We start from the raw sequence: 15,055 nt of genomic DNA, 5'->3' as shown, positions 1-15,055 counted from the left end.
GTGACACCTGGCTGAATGAAACTACGTGTGAAAGGGATCTAGGACTCCAAGTAGACCACAAGTTGAACATGAGTCAACAGTGTGATGCGGCAGCTAAAAAGGCCAATGCAATTTTAGGCTGCATCAATAAAAGTATAGTGTCTAGATCAAGAGAAGTAATAGTGCCACTGTATTCTGCTTTGGTCAGGCCCCACCTAGAATATTTTGTCCAGTTCTGGGCACCACAATTCAGAAAGGACATTGAGAAACTGGAGCCTGTCCAAAGGAGGGCGACAAAAATGGTGAAGGGTCTGGAAACCATGCCCTATGAGGAACGACTTAGGGAGCTGGGGATATTTAGCCTGGAGAAGAGAAGGTTAAGAGGTGATATGATAGCCCTGTTTAAATATTTGAAGGTATGTCATATTGAGGAGGGAACAAGCTTGTTTTCTGCTACTCCAGAGAACAGGACCTTGGAACAATGGATGCAAGCTACAGGAAAAGAGATTCCACCTCAACATTATGAGGAACTTCCTGACAGTAAAGGCTGTTCAACAGTGGAACACACTCCTTCGGAGTGTGGTGGCGTCTCCTTCCTTGGAGGTCTTTAAACAGAGACTGGATGGCCATCTGTCAGGGATGCTTTGATTGAGAGTTCCTGAATGGCAGGGGGTTGGACTGGATGGCCCCTGTGGTCTCTTCCAACTCCATGATTCTATGATTCTATAATTAATACCAGATTAAAACATATATCAGCAAACATGCAAACACTGTAAAACAGTGTAAAACAGTACCCCGAAGTCCCATCTCAGCAACACAACCCAATATTATATGATCAATAATATTGAAAGCTGCTGAGAGGTCCAGGAGAACTCATCCTGTCTAGCTCCTGGTGTAGGTTATCAGCCAAAGCAACTAAAGTCATCTCTGTCCCAAAACAAGGCCTGAAACCAGATTAAAATTGACCTAAATAGTCTGTCTAATCCCTAGAGGCGGGAAGACACTACACACTAGAACCTTGCCCCAAAATGGAATGTTACAGACTGGCTGATGATTATCCAGAATTATGTGATCCAGTGAGGGCTTTTCAAATAAATAAATAACTTTTTTAACAACCTCCCTCAAGCAAGCTAGAACTCTGCCTTGCTTTAGCAAAGCATTAATCACTCCCTTTACTTACTCACCTAGTTCTCACTCTAGTTCTCACTCTAGCTTTTTTAATAAACCAGGAAGTGCAAGGATCTAACCTACATGCGATGGTTTTTACTCTCCAAGGATCCTGTCTACATCCTCAAGAATAGCAAATTGAAAAGTATCTGTTATCACTGGATAAGCAGGGGGCAAAATTACATCTACTGGATCTATATCACTTATAGCATCCAAGTGACAACAGATTTGAGTGATTATATCTGCAAAACGCCAGGCAAATTATTCACAGCAGGCTAATGGTCCAGATTTTCCTCTCTTGCACTTGGGTGTAAAATACCCCTGATCACTGAAACCAGCTCTGCTGGCTGGCTCCTTGGAGATGCAACAGAGACAGAGAAGAAATTTGCCTTTGCTGCCTGCATTGCTTCAGAGTAACCTTTCAGATAAACTCACCCTGATTTTTCTGCAAAAGTCACTCTAGTCACCTCCTCATTTTTTTCATCATCAACAGCTTTCTGGAAAACCAGGAGGCAGTTTGGCTCTACTCTGTGAGAGGGCATGCTAGGGAACAATTGTGTCCATCTACTTGTCCATTTCTCCATGCCAGAAGTTGGCCAAGACTTTGACAGGATCACTTGTCAAGACAGCAGAGAGCTCCCCAAGAACCATCAGGAATTCATCCAGATCCAAAAGCAGACCATTTTAATGGATCAACTACCCCTGCAGAAGTTTTGAGTCCCAGCAAGTCTAAACCCCTCAGGTGGTGATCTGTCCATGACAACAGACCTATACATCTTCCCTCCACTCCCAGATCACACTCATCATACCCAGTACAGAAAACAAGCTCCAGAGTGTGCCCAGAAGCATGGTTAGGGCAAGATATAATTTGAGACAGACTCATGGTTGTCAAAGCAGACATTCAGTCATGAGCTGTTCCTGAAAGGGCAGTCTCAGCATGGATGTTGAAACCCTCCAGCACTACACTCAACTGCTGATCCCAGACTCTGGAACGGCCTGCCGGACGAGATCTGTCAGATTACCACCTTGGAAACCTTTAAGAAAGCTATTAAGACGGATCTCTTCCGGCATGCCTTTCCAGACTAGACCACCCCTGCTTACCTTCCTCTCCTCCTTCCCTACCCTTTCTCCTCTTTTTTTCCATCTTCATCTCTATCCTATTTGGCCCCTGCTTCAAAATCTCTTATTTATTTTAATTGTTATTTTATATTATTGCTTTTAATGTCCTTTTGGTTTAAACCTTTTTTAAGCGTTACTTATGTTTTTATAACTGGGGGGGAGCTTTTTTACTGTATTTGTTTTAATGCTGTAATCCGCTTGGATTCCCTGTGATTAAGCAGAATATAAATAATAATAATAATAATAATTATTATTATTATTATTATTATTACAGGATCGAGGAGGGGGGAATTCCAACAACAACCCTGAGATGATCCCAACTAGCTCAGAAAGGGAGACTGTTAAGCAGCAGAGTTTGCAGCACATGAACAGTTTCCTTAATCTCTTCCATCCACCCAGCTTCAGATAAGCACACTCAAAACCCAGAAAACGGTGGGACAGGGCACCTGGTTAGTGGGATGGAATGTCAATAAACAGATAGATGCAATAATAGATAGATGTAGACAGACAGATATATATAGTAACATCCTCTCACTTCGTTTAGATCATAGGAAGGCCTGAGGGATATCTTTCCAAGATGATACAAACAATTATGCATCTTCAAATTTATACAGAATACCTTGTTCCTGTAACAGCCTCTCAGTTTCCAGTCTTTCTTTCACTTTAGCAATGCCTGCCTCTATTGCTTCAATACGAGTTTGCTCAATGAGTTCTATTCTTGCTTCTTCATATTGTGTTTTCAGAAGGGCCTCCATTTCAAGAACCTAAGCAAAGCCACAGGAAATTAAATTGTAGAAAATGCAAGGTGGGGAGATATATCTATAGCTGCTATCCCCCTCCCTTTTATCTAAAAACATACAAAGTTGTTGTTTAAGCAACTCTTCTTTCCCATGGTTCTTGACTCAACTGGTACATCTACTTCCAAACTTCAAAGGAAAAGTATAAGAACTCATAAAGGAAAAGGTAACTTTTGCCCACTAGATCAGTGATGGCGAACCTTTTAGAGACCGAGTGCTCAAACTCAGTGACATTCCCACCGTCACCAGGTGCCAGGGGTGGGACTTCTAGGAAGTGGGGCTTCCAGGGGGAGGAACCTCTGGGGGGAAGCACACAAAGAAAAGATGGAGGACCTGGCCAAATAAAAGTTCAAAACAAAAAATAAAAAACTTAACTCATATAAATTTTAAATCCATCCTTCTCAGCCCTGCTCAAAATGCAGGACGTTTTGAAAGGGAGGAGAGTAAACAGGTTAATGAGTGTCATGCCTCCAGAGCATCTTTGATGCTCTTGAGACATATATTTAGTTGAGATTATATTAGCTTTTCTATGTATTAGTTTAGAAGGGAAAATAGAGATCTACAGCTTTAAGAAAGACCAGGATTGTGGGAAATCCCAGGGTCTTATGCTGTCTCCCTCTAGCTAGTCTCTGTGTGTAGTAAGATTTCAGCCAAGTCAGACCTGGAGAGAGTATTTTCCTTTGACAAAGAGATAAGTCCACAAAAGAAGAAAGATAGTCCTCAGAAGAAGAAAAAGATAAGTCCACCAAGAAGAGAGAGCAAGGTATTTAGGAAGGACTATTGAGAAAGAAGAAATCAATTTCATGTTATTTGTGTTTATAACCAGTAAAGCTTTTGAAACTTAAGAAATTTGTGGACAAGTCTTTTGTTCTGGCTGTGTTCCCGAGAGCCAGAGGCCTTACTACACCCAAAGTCTATAGTATTGCTCTTGGGACAAAACAATGGCCTGTTACAGACAGCCAAAATAAAGCTGCTTCGAGTCACAGTGGAGGTATGGTGTTTCAATGATGCATGCGTCCTAAGAGTCCAGAAGCCACACCAAAGCCACGTTCCAGTCCTTAGGGCTGGAGCATGGCTTTGGCGCGACTTCTGGACTCTTAGGATGCATGCATCATTGAAACACCATACCTCCACTGTGACTCGAAGCAGCTTTATTTTGGCTGTCTGTAACAGGCCAATGAGGCTACAGTCAATGCAGCTGAAGTCAGAGGTTCAAAAACCTGCAGAAATAATCCATTCTGAGTCTGCTTTAACTGCCCGGGCTCAGTGATAGGGAATCCTGGGAACTGTAGTTTATTGTGGCACCAGAGCTCTCTGGCTAAATATTTCACCAACCTACAAACCCCAGGATTCCATAGCATTCAGCCCTGGTAGTTAAATTGGCATCAAACTGGATTATTTCTGCAGTGCTGATACAGCCCTAACACCAGTGGCTGAATATCACTACAGTGGTACCCCGGGATACGAATTGATCGCGTTACGAAATTTCCGGGATACGAAAAAAAATAGATAGGAAAAAACTGTTCCGGGATACGAAGGTTTTTTCGGGTTACGAATGTTTTTTCGGCGCGAAATTCAAACCGCAAAGCGCGGCTAGCGGCTTTCCAGCGCTAGCCGCTAGCCTTTTCGGGTTGCGAAATTACTCGGGTTACGAACGGAGCCGCGGAACGAATTAATTTCGTAACCCGAGGGACTACTGTATTTTGTGGATTTTGGATGTTACTGTACTTTGCTATATGGCCAACAAGAGCCAGCGTAGTGTAGTGGTTTGAAACAGAAACCCACTGGTTAACCTTGGACAAATCACACTCTCTCAGCCTCAGAAGGCAATGGCAACCCCCCTCCAAACAAATCATGCTTAGAAAATCCTGTAACAGGTTTAATAATAATAATAATAATAATAATAATAATAATAATATTTTTATCCCACCCTTCTGCATAACGCAATCGGGGTGGCTTACAGCATTAAAATATACATTCCATATCTCCCACACCCACGCCCTTAAAATACAATAACAGTTAACGATTTAAAAACTTAACTTACAATGATAAAATAAATAACAACACAAACAATGGATTACAGCAGAGATCAGGGTCAATAGGTTGGATATTCCTTTGGTGGCCGGGTACCTATTCAGGAAAGACCTGCCAGAAGAGATCAGTCTTAACAGCTTTTTAAAAACTGTTTAAGTTTTAAAACAGTGTTTAAGGTGGTAATATGATGGATCTCATCCGGCAGGCCATTCCATAATCTGGGAGCATTTGCCGAAAAGGTCCTCTGGTGATAGGGTTGCCTTAGGGTCACCAAAAATAACTTGAAGACATACAACACACACACTCACCGAAGTCTGGGAAGAGGAGGAGGGGGAGAAAGTGCCTCAGGGTGGGGTTCGCAGCTGGAAGGGTCAAGACTTCCACCCAGAAGGGTCATGGACTGCCCCTCTTTGTCATGGCTCAGTTTTCTGCAGGAGAACTGGGCTGCAGCAAGGAGCCGGATCGGCCATGCTTCCCTCTCTGCTCCTCTTTGCCGTTGCCACCACGTGCCCTCTGACATGGCTTCATGTGCTAGAGAGGGCATGTGTGCCACAGGTTTGCCAAGAGAGCACTAGACCATCCTTCTCCTTTATGCCTTTAGTCTTTCTACTGTTGAAGTGTTTCCAAAGGCAGGAAATGCTGACCATAAAACACACCTCCAACAAATGAATTCACACCCTTCCCATCACTGAGAAAGTTTTCCCAATCCTGTCTGATGGCAGCATTCTTCCCTGATTATTATCACTAAGGTGGGTAGATGACTCTTCGTGAAGGCTTCTTGATGAAATGGATTGTTTCAATCTAGCATCAGGCATGGTTATGGGATGAAGACAACTTTAGCTGTCTTGGTGGATGGTCTACACTGGGAACTGGACAGGGGGGAATATTTCTCTGTTGGTTCTGCTGGATCTCTTAGTTTGTTCTATATGGTATTCTTCTGGACACCACTCTGGGATGGGATTTGGGGGCGCTGTTTTAAAGTTGTTCTAGTCCTTCTGGAAAGAACCCAGAAGATGGTGCTGGGGGAGTCCTATTTAAGCCCTTGGCCACTGTTCTGTCAGTTTTGTCCCCTAAGCTGTTTAGCTGTCTGTGCTGTCCCCTGTGCTATACTGGGAGAGCTTATCCAGGGTTTTAGAGTAGTATGCTAATGACATCCAACTCTCTCCTTTTCATCTAACTCCAAGGAAGTTATTTTGATGTGAAATCAGTGTTTACTCTTAACAATGGACTGGATGACAACAAACTAACTGAAGCTTAAACCAGATAATGCTCCTGGTTATTTAAAAGGCAGATCAGGGAACAGGGATTCAGTCTGTGCTGGATGAGATTACACTCCCCCTGAAATTTCAGGTTCTTGGTTTGGGTTAATTCCTGGATTCAGACTTGAACCTGGATGCCCAGGTTCTGGCAGTGACCAGGAGTGAGTTGCAAAGCTAAAACTAGTGCACCACCCATTCCCATTAACTGAGATGTCAAATCTGGTGGCAATGACATATCCCTTTAGAAACTGTTTGGAAACTTCAGTGCATCCAAAATGCTGTGCCCAGGCTGCAGACTAAGGCTGCTTCCCTTGTTGAAACAGCTTCATTCTTTCTCAGTTAACTTCTGGGCAGAATTCAAATTCTGGTTATGAAGCCCTACACAGCTTGGGTTCAGACCACATCTTTCTATATAACCCTGACTAAGTTTTAATATCTTCCAGGGAAGGCTTTAGTTTGATCCCACCACCATCAGAGGCATGTTTGTTGAGGACATGGGAGAGAGCCTTCTCAGTGGCTATGGTCAGGTTATAGAATTTCATCCCATCAGAGGTTCCATTGGTTCACTTTGCTTTATTTATGTTGGCAGTCACATATGTTTTTTAAAATTTAAGCAGGGCTTTGGCTTTTAACTTGCTGTGGCAGAAGGAGCTTTCAATGGGTGTGCAGGGGTTACTGTTTTGTTATATTTTAAATATGTTTAAAAGTGTTTTAACTTTGTATTGTTAATAAAATCGGTTGTTTAATTTTTCAACTTTTGTACTAGTAAGGTTTTTGTTTAGATGTACTTTGTTTTTATTTGTTATATGATGCCTTGGGTCTTTTTTTCCACTTTACATGCCTTGGGTCCTCTGCTGGAAGTAAGGTGCAATATAAATTAAATAAAGAACAAAAATTGCATATGAATGCTATCCTTCGTTAGAGAGCTTCAAAGGTTAAAATCAGAAATTAGATGTGGAAGCTAAAAAGCAACCAATCCACTGACACAAAACCTTTTCACACACACTGTAAGGGTGGAGCTCCATTTCCATTTTTGGAAAACCAGCATTTAAGCTTGAAACAAGGCATATAATTCTAATGATGTTTAAATGTGAGTCTTGGTAATTTAGATACAGAAATTAATTCACACCCACCTTTCCCTGATAATGGTTTGCAATCAGTTCACATAGAGTTGATCTCCCCGACAATGGTGGTCCAATTACTAGGACTTTACAAGGTGGAAGTGGCATAGGTGGCAGCAGGTAGGGGCGAGGATTTAGCATAAACTCTTTCAATGCTTCCTCAGATGACATAAGGTACATTTTACCTAAAAAACTAAGAAGAAAACAAAGTCATGGAATTACAAGCTTAGAATGACAGAGCTTATACTAATATATTCAGGATTTTTGCCTACCTAATGGCAAAATCTGGTGATCCCATGACCATGTCACCACCCTTTAAAGCCACAGGGCATGCCCTTCCCCATCTGCTGCGGCGCCATCTGTATCTTGGAGCTACAAGCTTATAGGCTGCAAGCACTCGAAAAAGTTCATCCTGATAATAAAACAAAACACTTAAAGCATGTGTAAATTGTACATTTTAAAAAAAAAACAAATCAGATTGTTTTATGTTGAGTCATTTGCAGACATTATTGTTCTGCTTTTCTATACTACTGACTGCTGAAAAATAACCTTGCGTTATGAATGGCACTACATAATCATGGTTACAGTTACACAATTTATTAAAGGCTAAGAAGAAAACTGGATAGAAGACGGCTTTCAATTGTTGGGAAATTTACTTTAGAAAGGTGGCAAATAGATTGAATTGAATTCTAGAGGACAATGAACAGTGCCAAACTGACAAATCTGTGTCAGTTGTATATTCTTCCAATAGTGTCATATGTTTGAACCTAAGTGCAAAAAAAATATATTCTTAATTGTATTAACTCCAACGCCCCTCTTATGAGTTCAGATGCTAGTACTAAAAGCAACTGGTCACACAAATGCAATACTTACATTCTCCAGTCCATCTAACATCTCTTCCTCTGCACTTTGCAATTTGGTGATAAGTGCTCCATTTCGGAGGCCCATGGACTGAAGGCGGAGTATTACTGACTAAAGAGAAAACAACAACTTTTAAAAATAAATTGCCATTGAAATATTCAGTTACTATCATATATGTGTTTTGAAATAAACAGACAGCTTTGAAATTTGCTTTAATACATTTCAAAAGACACCAAGAATCTCTATTAACTATGTAACCTGGTCCAATAAAAACGCCTCCTATGAAGTGTGTGTGTATGTGCCTTCAAGATGCCTACTGACTTATGTGACCCTATGAATTTCATAAGATTTTCTCAGAAGTGGTTTTGCCAGTTCCATCCCCTGAAATATAACCTACAGCACCTGTTATTCAATCAATGGATGTCTCCCATCCAAGTTCTAACCAGAGCTGACTCTGATTACTTTCAGATCAAATAGGATCTGGTGCCTTTAGTGTATTTAGACCTTTGAGATGGCACCTTACAAATACTAGGCTTTCCACTTTTGAAAAGATAACTGTCTGAGAAACTGTGGATGTTCCCATTACACATGGTGGATTGAATCCATAGGTGCTCTTCAAAATGTTTCATGCAGCAGTTGTTCTGTGATAGCCCTGCTGATTTGAAGCAGACAGCAATGAGCTGGGGAAAGCTTCTTCCCCTAAAGCAGTGGTTCCCAACCTTCCTAATGCCGCGACCCTTTAATACAGTTCCTCATGTTGTGGTGACCCAAATCCATGAAATTATTTTCATTGCTACTTCATAACTGTAATTAAATAGATGTTTTCTAATGGCCTTTGGCAACCCACATGAAAGGGTCATTCGACCCCCAAAGGGGTCCCGACCCACAGGTTGGGAACCACTGCCCTAAAGGGTGCTATATACAAACTGATTTGTAAGTTCTGCTTGTGAAGCAAGTGGAAGGAGTAATCTGGATAATGTCTATTTCTGAAAGAGAGATTCAGCTCCATTTGACAGAAAGGATACATGAGAGCTACCGTACTTATGTGAGCCCACACCAGAATATTAATGAGATTCTAGATCAAAGCATATACATGTACTGCACAGGGAGGCAGAAGTGATAAGAGATTACTGATAGATCTCTGGGTGGCTTGCAAGGGATCATTGGGGTTTTTGACTTATTTGTTCTAACCAAGGCTTCCTCTATCAATTCTAAATTAAACTGCTGAAATGAGACAGGGTGAAAACCAAGCATGGATTTTATGTGATGAGACTATGAGCTCACTTTTAAAACTGAAGGCAAATCCCTAGGTTCAGAGACTCACGTAACACTAGTTCAATATCACACTTTAAGTGTTTTGTATGCTCAGACCATTACCAATATTGAATGAAATCATATTTTGATCAATTTTGTTTGATGACACACAGAGAGCAAGCAGCCATTTAAACAGATATATTTTTAAGCTGCAGAATAGGCAGTAAGGATAATCATGTTTCTATAAAGGTAATATGCAGTAATTCCTGTTCACTTACTGTAAAAAGTTCTTCTGCAGTCTTGTTTCCATCTAATTCAAAAAGATACTGGGAATCCTGCTCAGCCATTAACTCCTAGATGTTTAAAAAACAGAATAGAAGATTCTTTGTAATTGACTGAAAAAGTCAGACAAGATCTGATTTTCTTTCCACTTCATTTTCTGATTCACACATTTGAAAGCAGTTTATGCAACTGGCTTTTCACATATACTTTTGTAAACATCCTTAAAAGTTAACATATATAATATTTTTCTGCACTAGTGTTTCCTGTGTTACTTGACCAAAAATGTACAGGTCTGATAATTATCATGTAAGGATTCTTTTAAGAATGCATGTGGCTGCATTCACACAAATAGGTATTATCATGCTGATGTAATTTTGTCATTCACAGGACACCAAGCTTAGAAATTAACAAGGGAAGGCAGAGTGCTAGGATTGTGGCAATCAGCAATATCATAAATTAAAGAAATTATTATCTAGATACTTTCTTCCTTCTACAGTTTGTAGCATAGCCCCCACTTTGTTCTTACCTCCAGAGGATGTAGCATGGTATCTTTATAGATGGCAATTCTCTCTTGCACATTTTCCAAAAAATCTTCTGGTCTCTGTACTAAAGTTGGTAAAATTTCTGTCAACATGAGCTGATCAAATATTGCCTAGAAGAGATGAGATGTTACATAGCTTTACATATCATTACAGCAGTAGATTACAGCATGCTTGCGTAAAACTCCTCCTCAGGCATTATAAAAAGCTACAACTTGGAACATTTGCACAGCTGTACAAATTATTATTTAGATGATGAAAACTAAAAAGCTAAAAACCCACAAACCCTATTTGTATAATGCTTTATACTGAAGGATATGGCATTTTAACACAGAGTAATACACACGGCAGTATCCAAGTGTGATATAGTGGTCTGAGCATTGGACTAAGACTCTGGAGACCTGGTTTTGAATTCCTGCTCAGCCCTGAAAACTCACTGGGTAACATTATCTCACCCTCAGAGGAAAGTAAAGGGAAACCACCTCTGAACAAATCTGCCCAAGAAACCCTTGTGTTACGTTAGCCTTACAGGTTGACCTAGGCTGGAAACAACTTGACAACAATATAACGTTTTATACTGAAGGATGTGGTATTTTATTATCACATAAATGTCAGTGATCAATTTGTATAGTCCACAGTCCACTCCCAAAATTCCAAAGGATTTTCTGTTCCATAAGTGAGAAAGCTTTTCATTCAGTGTCTTCTATTGTGTACATAATGCACTGGAAACACTAGAGCATGGCCCTCAATGTTTGAAGACAAGGTAAGGAGTGTTTTTTTTTTTTTACAAAGGCAGAGAATCCAGCTTAGAATTTTGATGGTTTCCACCTATCAAAATGATGCTATTTCTACATTACTTTCCTCCTATAGTATCCTGACTTCCAAGCCATTCCTATATCCCTGAATATCAAATTGGAGGACTGATTTACAGTGCGCCCGCTCCATACACAGGTGCATCATATGTGGCTTCCAGTTTACATGGAAGTCATGCTGTAATTGAATGAATAGCGTGCACACCCACGGCACACGCCACACTGCCACAAGCACAAGCCCCATTGGTATTTGCCTTACGTGGGTATGTGTGTCTGGAACGGATCCCCCACATAAGGAAAGGCTCCACTGTACTACTCTTTCATTATATAACTTTCCCTTACTCTCCTCTTGTTTGAGCTCATGCTAATACATCATCTACAATGATCACCGAGATCTTGCTGACATTAATGTAAGCATTAATGACACTAATGTACTGACACTAATTAAGATGGGTAGTGGTTTGCGTGTTGGTCTATGACTTTGGAGACCAGGTTTTGCTTTCCCACTTGGCCATGAAATCCAGGGAAAGGCAATGGCATACCTCTACGAAACAAATCATGCCAAGAAAACCCCATGATAGGTTTGTCTTCGATTGCCATAAGTTAGAAATGACTTGAAGGCACGCAATAACAACAAAGACATCTCTTAATGGATCATTAGAAAGACACTGAATCACATGTTCCTTCATCTTTTGGGCAGAACACTCCCCTGCTTATACAGTGTGCCCACACCATACGTGGGTGCTCTATACATGGCTTCCATCTTACCCTGAAGCCACACACTAATCAGTGTAATGGTGTGCATGCCAGTGGCGCGCACAATGCCCCAAGCTGTGAGCATGTGCCCCACTGTTTTCAATGGGGCATGAGGATATGCTGATTTTCCCCTACGCGGGGGAATCCGGAACGGAGCCCCCGTATAAGGGGAGGGCCTGCTGTACTTATGTAAGCATCAGTGCATGATGGCTAACCCTAATCTAAATGTTCTATTATTTCCATCTACTCCAATCCCACAGCCTGTTTGTTAGAAAAGAAACAAAATAACACTTATTAAACTGGCTTTGCTGAGATGGTTGTTTTAGATCGAACAAAAGCTACATTAAAGCTTTATTATGATGTGATACTTTAGTCTCCCAAGTCACACTTTATTGCAAAATCCATGCATGCATGTTGCTACTTGCATTGTTATAAACATGTCCTCAAATTTCAGCCACTTGCCAGATGCATATTTCCCCTCAAAAAATGCCTGACATGCTAATGTCCCAACAGATCTATTTATTTTTGCAGTTGCTGCACTTTTAAGTCCGAGCAAGTGTAATAAAAAGTGGCCATGCTGTTTTTCAGCAACCCATGATGAAATGAAGAAGTGGTGACATAATCTAGTTGTCAGGGGTTCGACTCTATTCAGGAGGAATAGAAATTACTTCCAAAGGGATATACTAGAATCCACTGAGGTAAGTAAGCAAATACCTCACAACACAAGAAGTGTATGGGTTTTCGTTTCTTTTATCTGGTTTTTTCTTATTCACCTCACCTTGTTTTTAATGGCTCTGATGAGTTTGGATGGAACACACTTAATTCTGAACACAGAAACACTTTGTTCATGGGGCATCTTTCTATTGTGTAATAAACTGGAATTCTCACAGAGATCAGAAAACACTCATAACTCACATTTCTACAGCAAACATTTGTAATCCTCATCCATGTGAGTTAGTAATACCTCTTCAGGAAACCACAGTAAGCTACCTCATTTGTTTCCTCTTCTGCTTCTTCCTCCTCTTCCTCTTCTTCCTCTTCTACAGTTTTGCGTGGTTCCTTCTTCTTTTTTTTACGTTTTTCAATAATATCAGGATCCCACTCTTCCCTTTGAAATACTTGTCCTGTTTCTGGCTGCTGTCTTTGTCCAGAGATTCTTTTGGACAAATCATTGTCAGGACACTAGTTAAAAATAGGGGGAAACATTATTATACAATGAATATTGATAAAAAAAACAACCCTACAGGATCCTTTCCAAGTCTGTAACTCGACTCTCAAAGTTTTGGTAAATATAACCATTATGTGTGCTTTGACATAGTATTATTCTGTATCCACTGATTCAACTAGCCACAGCTTGAAAATATAATTTTAAAAAAATCTAAAAAGCAAACCTTGATTTTTGTCATTTTATATAAGGGACATCATTTTACTATGCTTTTTTATATAATGGGACTTGAGCATCCATGGATTTTGGTATCCATGGGGGAGCCCAGAACCAATCCCCAGAAGATATTACAGGCCCACTATGCTTCTTAAGATCTAAAAAATATTGATGCGTTTTGGTGGAGCTTGGCTAGTCAAAGAAGATATGAGTGATTGGTGGAGATGTTCAGTTTGGATTTTAAAAGAGCTATCCAAGGTGCTGAACCTTATTCCTGAAATAAGGTCACTACTTTAGATGGCTCCTTTAAAATCTGGCCTAAAGCTAAGAGTGAATTCACTCTTCCACTAAACTGAAAGTTCCAAGCCACTACTTATTTCCATATCCAAAAAAAAGTCTGCTTTAGTTGTGGAAGCAGTCAGAATGTTTGAAACAAGCAGTCAGTGTGGCATAGTGGGCTGAGTGTTGGACTGGAGACCAGGGTTCAATACCCAGCTTGGTCATGAAACCCACTGGGTGATCTTGGGCAAGTCACATGCTCTCAGTCTCAGGGGAAGGCAATGGCAAACCTCTTCTGAACCAATCTTGCTAAGAAAACCCCATTATAGGTTTGCCTTAGGGTTCCCATGAGTCGGAAACAATCCAGTTCATTTATTACAGCCAATAGCCAGCATAATAAGTTGGAAATGATTTGAAGGCATGCAACACACATAACACAAAATACAGAAATCAAATACTATACTCCTACTCAATTAATCACATTTGTAGGATAAGTACAAAGTTGGCTAAGAAATAATCAGAAACTGATATTACCTTAATATTAATCAAGAAATCTGGTTTTAATTTTAAGTTTCTAATTCTGTCTATCTGTTCCGGTATACTCATGAATTCCTCAGAAAGACTAGGGAAGTCACATAGAACATAGCCTGCACAAAACAAACAACAACAAAAATTGTTCTAAATATTTCAACTAAAATATTTAAAATATGCACACTTTACAGTATGCATGAACTACTTATGGATGTTTAATTAAAAATGATACAAGATAAAAAGTGGCTGATTTCTGTTCTCTTCTTGCCACAAAGAAGAATAAACAATTCCCTATTGCAAGTGCAACTGTTTCTCATTGAGCATAGTTCCAGTCACATAACTAGGTATGTTATAGCTATCACAAGCTGAATTAAAACACAAGTGACTGTATTCAGGGTAATCCAAGTGTAGTGGATGTGCTCTCTGCCACTAAGAAGATGGATTCTAGAATCCTTACAAGCATCATTGTCAAATATTAAAAGTGGCATGAAAAATTAGGGTCTTATTTTTTTTAACCTTGGTCAAGAGGGGTTGTGCTCCAAACCCAGGGGACCTATCTATCACTGAGATCAGTGGCGAGGGAGGACAGTGTCTTTACCACCCCCTGAGCGTTGTTGTCTGAGGTGACTGCCTCATGGAGTAACAGCCCTGACTGCTTTACACAATAACAAGTAACAATTATGTTACTTTCAAAGTCTGTAAATTCTGATTTACAGTAAACCATAAAACAGTTCTGAATATACAACCCATTATATACTACCACTATAGTAGTTGTCTATAAGTGACAAATAAAAAATACACCTAGAGTTAACTATTCTATCCTTGCAAAGTTTTATCCTGATGTATATAGCCATCCCTGCAGTCCATCTGCCTTGGTCCAGGCC

General features: G+C 40.3%; 1 protein-coding gene across 8 annotated transcripts in view; it reads right to left on the bottom strand.

The window, feature by feature from the left end:
- The window catches only part of AK9 (adenylate kinase 9), a 102,696-nt gene that overhangs the window by 74,344 nt on the left and 13,297 nt on the right, over positions 1 to 15,055 (bottom strand). For all 8 annotated transcript variants that reach the window (XM_042454234.1, XM_042454208.1, XM_042454244.1 and 5 more), the window contains exons 6-13: positions 14,175 to 14,287; positions 12,971 to 13,162; positions 10,400 to 10,525; positions 9,870 to 9,944; positions 8,350 to 8,448; positions 7,749 to 7,888; positions 7,489 to 7,669; positions 2,885 to 3,029 (exon numbers count right to left, since the gene is read on the bottom strand). In XM_042454234.1, the coding sequence (XP_042310168.1) occupies positions 2,885 to 3,029; positions 7,489 to 7,669; positions 7,749 to 7,888; positions 8,350 to 8,448; positions 9,870 to 9,944; positions 10,400 to 10,525; positions 12,971 to 13,162; positions 14,175 to 14,287 (1,071 nt within the window). The remainder of the gene's footprint in view (positions 1 to 2,884; positions 3,030 to 7,488; positions 7,670 to 7,748; positions 7,889 to 8,349; positions 8,449 to 9,869; positions 9,945 to 10,399; positions 10,526 to 12,970; positions 13,163 to 14,174; positions 14,288 to 15,055) is intronic.

The sequence above is a fragment of the Sceloporus undulatus genome, chromosome 1 (genome assembly GCF_019175285.1).
Source record: "Sceloporus undulatus isolate JIND9_A2432 ecotype Alabama chromosome 1, SceUnd_v1.1, whole genome shotgun sequence".
In the NCBI taxonomy this organism is placed as follows: domain Eukaryota; kingdom Metazoa; phylum Chordata; class Lepidosauria; order Squamata; family Phrynosomatidae; genus Sceloporus; species Sceloporus undulatus.
This window is presented reverse-complemented; position numbering and strand designations above follow the sequence as displayed.